Raw genomic sequence first — 3,761 nt, forward strand, 5'->3', positions numbered from 1 at the left:
GGCTTGATGCCTACCTGGCTGGAATCATTTGAGCCCAGTTTTTTCTCCTGCCCAGGCAGGGGGTCGGACTTGAAGATCTACAAGGTCCCTTCTGACCCAACTTCTATGATTCTATGACTTCTATGACCCCTGCATATGGACCTGGACTGGCACCCCCCTGAGACTCCAGCCAGCAAACTGTGTGTGTGTGTTTGGGGGGGGGGGGCGCTGTCATGGTAGGGGGAGTCCTTTCCCCACCTCGCCCCAGTTCCAAATGTTGCTGTGAGGCTTGGGTAGGTGGGAGAGGAAAGGGAGCACCCCCACCACAGTTTTTTGGCTGGGGTCTTGGGTGGTGGGGGTGGATCTGTACTGTAAGGGGGCTCCCTTCCTCCCCCCGCTGGCCCTAGTTTCTGGCATGGTGATAAGCTGGGCTGGACTGGGCAGCCCTCCGCTGCAACTCTTGGCTGCAGCTGTCAAGTGGCTGGGATGGGAAGTTCCTTCCATGTGGACACAGCCCAGATCTGCCCCCAACCCTGAGACCCCAGTCAGCAAGCTGTGAGGTGGCCTTTGTAGTGGGGGGTTCCTTTCCCCGTCCCCCATCCCCTAAGCCTCCTGACAATGGCAGCTAGAAGCTCCAGCACAGGGCTGCCTGGCTTGACTTTTTGCTATGCCAGGAACTGGGCCCAGGGGGGAGGGTGGGAAATGAAGCCTCTCTGTTCCCAGTGCGATAAAAAGTGGCACAGCCTGGCTGCAGTTGGGAGATGCCCTCCAAGCTTGTGGGCACAGGGCTTGGTGGGGTCTGAGCCAGGTCCACATGGCAGAGAGGCTCCGTTTTCTCCCTCTCCCCCGAAGTGCTCTGAAACAGATGAGCACTAGCTGAGGCTAGCAAGCCACCCAGTGAGGGTCCCTTGGGATGACAGCAACATTGTGTGCTGAAGTACAATGGATATGGTACAGATGTTCAAAAAAGTGCTCTAACCTCAAGTGCTTTAATCTAATACCATATCCATTGCGGGTTAATTTAGAGCAGGATCTGCCATTTTTAAAACTCTTTAAGTGCCATGAACGTCTGTTCTGTTATGACTTTAAAGCACTTACTGTGTGCTTAACGCACATTAAGTATAACATCTGTACCTAGCTTTAGTGTTCTAGTTGCACTATAACGTGTGTTCTAAGAGGATAGTTATATTTACTTTGAGAAGTATAGTTCGGAGTTTCTCAACTTTTGTGCAATTATAAGCTTATGCTAATGTTGCAGGTCATACATCTTTGTTTTTAATATATATATTGCTAATAAAGCCTTTCAGCAATTCAAAAAACACAACATTTCCCAGGCTTAACCTAAGAAATGATCTGTTTCTTGGACTAATGATCTGTCTTGCTTATTGCTCCTTGCTTTAATTTGGCAATTGTTGTGTGGAAAATGCTTTCAGAGACTTTAAGTCTACAGACCTTGTTGGAAACACTTGTGTAATCTGTATGCTGCTGGGACTGCCAGTGGTAATTTGTCAGTGTTTATTTGCAGCAGGTTATAACTAAGCCCTGTCAGGAGTAAATCATCTTTTTTTTAAACAACTGCTTGTTTTAGTAGCAAAAACTTAATTTTTTTTTCTAAGTTAACATTAACATTCACATTTAGAAAGTTAGAAGTTTCCAGGAAAACATTTTAAAAGACTATACAAATGCAGTTTAATAAATACTTAAGTTATTATTGAACAAATATAATAAATGGTACTTGGGGGTACGTCTGCTTTGCAATCAGGAAGTGAGATTTAAACACTTGTGCATCAAGGAGTTTCAATCTTGTTGATCTGTTTACTACCTCTCCTGAGAGAGAAACTAGAACCCAGAGCTCTTGGGAAGCACACATAAGTGACTGAGGAAGCTTGAGAGTTGTTCTGGTTTCTGGACAACTGGACTGCAATCTCACATATCACAGCATGGATCAGACAGGGAGTCTACATATTGGAAGCTGACATTGGAGGCAAAGATAAAACATGCACATTGCTCTTGTCCAGACTCTACTCTCTTAAAAGCACACAGGATCCAAAAGTTGTAACCAAACCCAACCAGGGATCCTGGTTTTCTCTGATTAAAAAAAACCAACCAATTTTTGGGTTAAAGAAGTAACCCAAAATCCACATTTTCCTGTGATTAAAATGAAATTCTACGAATACATAGCTATATATGGTGTTTCATTTTGATCATAGAAAAATGTGGATTTTGGATTTTTTTTTAAACCTGAAAATTGTGGATTTTTTTTAAATCAGAGAAAACCAGGAACCCAGGTTATAACAGTTTAGTGATGATATATTAGCAGAACTCAGCCAGAGGTGTTACAACTTTCTACTTCTATGTTTGAGATGGGAAGGAAATAGATTATTTTAAATGAATGCATATATTCATTCCTACAGTGGCATTATAATCATTTCCCTATTGTTTATATTCCATTCTTGACGCATTCTTAATGTTTTGTTTGTTAACCTTATGTTAAGATGATAACATTAGAAGCAAGTGTCAATGTTATACAAACAGAGTAATATATTCCTTCTTCTGAACCCTTGGGATTGCTGCCAATTATGCGCTTAACCTTGTTGCTGCTAGTGCTGCTCAATAAATCCCTCATCTTTCTACCTGTGACTCTGAAATGGTCACTTTCTGTCACATTTTTACCTTGTATGAGTAAGATCTTTACTGAGAGTCCTCAGATTCTTTTCTAGTTGCTTGAATGGAGCAGGTTTCTTCAGACTTTCCTGTGGAGCAGACTGAAGATAATGAAAAGGAAAAAAAATTGTGTTAGTGAAAATATTTCATTATGACTGGACAGAAGTGGCATCCAATGTTGAGGATGCATGCTAGTTTCCATTCTAACCTTCTGCTTTTAATCACTAATACTATATGAAATCCTTACCTGACATTTGACAGGCTACATTTCTGTCTGTCATATTCTTAAAGTGTACATAAAATAATTAATATGTTTTCCCCATTACAAGGCAAAAAAAAGTTCTCGCAACATTTTTGACTAACTCTACAGTTAAAGTTATAGATCAGAGGTGAGCAAAATACAGCCCGTGGTCCAGATCCAGCCTGCCAGGCAATTCCATCTGGCCTGTGGGGCCCCTCTGTAAGCCCTGGCCATGGGGTGCCCCTCTGCAAGCCAGTGCCTCTGTACAGGACGTACAGCTCTGGTTGCTAAACAAACAACCCCCACTCCAGCCTGGCCTGACCCCGCCCCCCCCCCAGTCCTGAGCTAAGGGGTGTTAGAGACACCCCATGGCTGTTCCAGGCCTCCTTGCCCGCAAGCATGGACATTCAGGTAAGTGCCCCATCAGGCCAGGGCCAGGGCCAGGGCCAGGGCCTCCCACTGGGGTAAAGGGGGTGGGAGAGTGTGGAACCGTGTGCTGTGGGGCCAAGCTGGGCTGGCGCCCCATGCTGCAAGAGCGCAGGAGCTGCACGCTATGGGGCTGGGTTGGGCTGGTCACACTTGCTGCCACCACGTGCAGCTGGGGACTGGGATGGGAATGCAGCAGCTGTGAGTTATACCACCACATGCAGCTCCACAGACTCTGAGGACCTCCCTGCTGCACACACATACCTACATACCCCACCCTCCACCATAACCTCAAGCACATCCACACTCTTCCATAGCTCCCCCATACCCCACCATAATCCCCTACACACCCACAGACGCCCATGATCACCTCTTGGCCAAACTGCCCAGTTGTGGCCTTGGCTCCACCACGATCCGCTGGCTGGGAAATTGGCTTCGTGGTCGGACCCAG

At 45.7% G+C, this 3,761-nt stretch overlaps 1 protein-coding gene across 2 annotated transcripts in view; it reads right to left on the bottom strand.

Annotated features, from left to right (window-relative positions):
• Positions 1–3,761, bottom strand: part of CCDC60 (coiled-coil domain containing 60) — a 148,362-nt gene that overhangs the window by 78,047 nt on the left and 66,554 nt on the right. For both annotated transcript variants that reach the window (XM_019539247.1, XM_019539246.1), the window contains exon 3: positions 2,653–2,744. In XM_019539247.1, the coding sequence (XP_019394792.1) occupies positions 2,653–2,744 (92 nt within the window). The remainder of the gene's footprint in view (positions 1–2,652; positions 2,745–3,761) is intronic.

Source organism: Crocodylus porosus, unplaced genomic scaffold (genome assembly GCF_001723895.1).
Source record: "Crocodylus porosus isolate Cpor-Errol unplaced genomic scaffold, CroPor_comp1, whole genome shotgun sequence".
Taxonomy (NCBI): Eukaryota; Metazoa; Chordata; order Crocodylia; family Crocodylidae; genus Crocodylus; species Crocodylus porosus.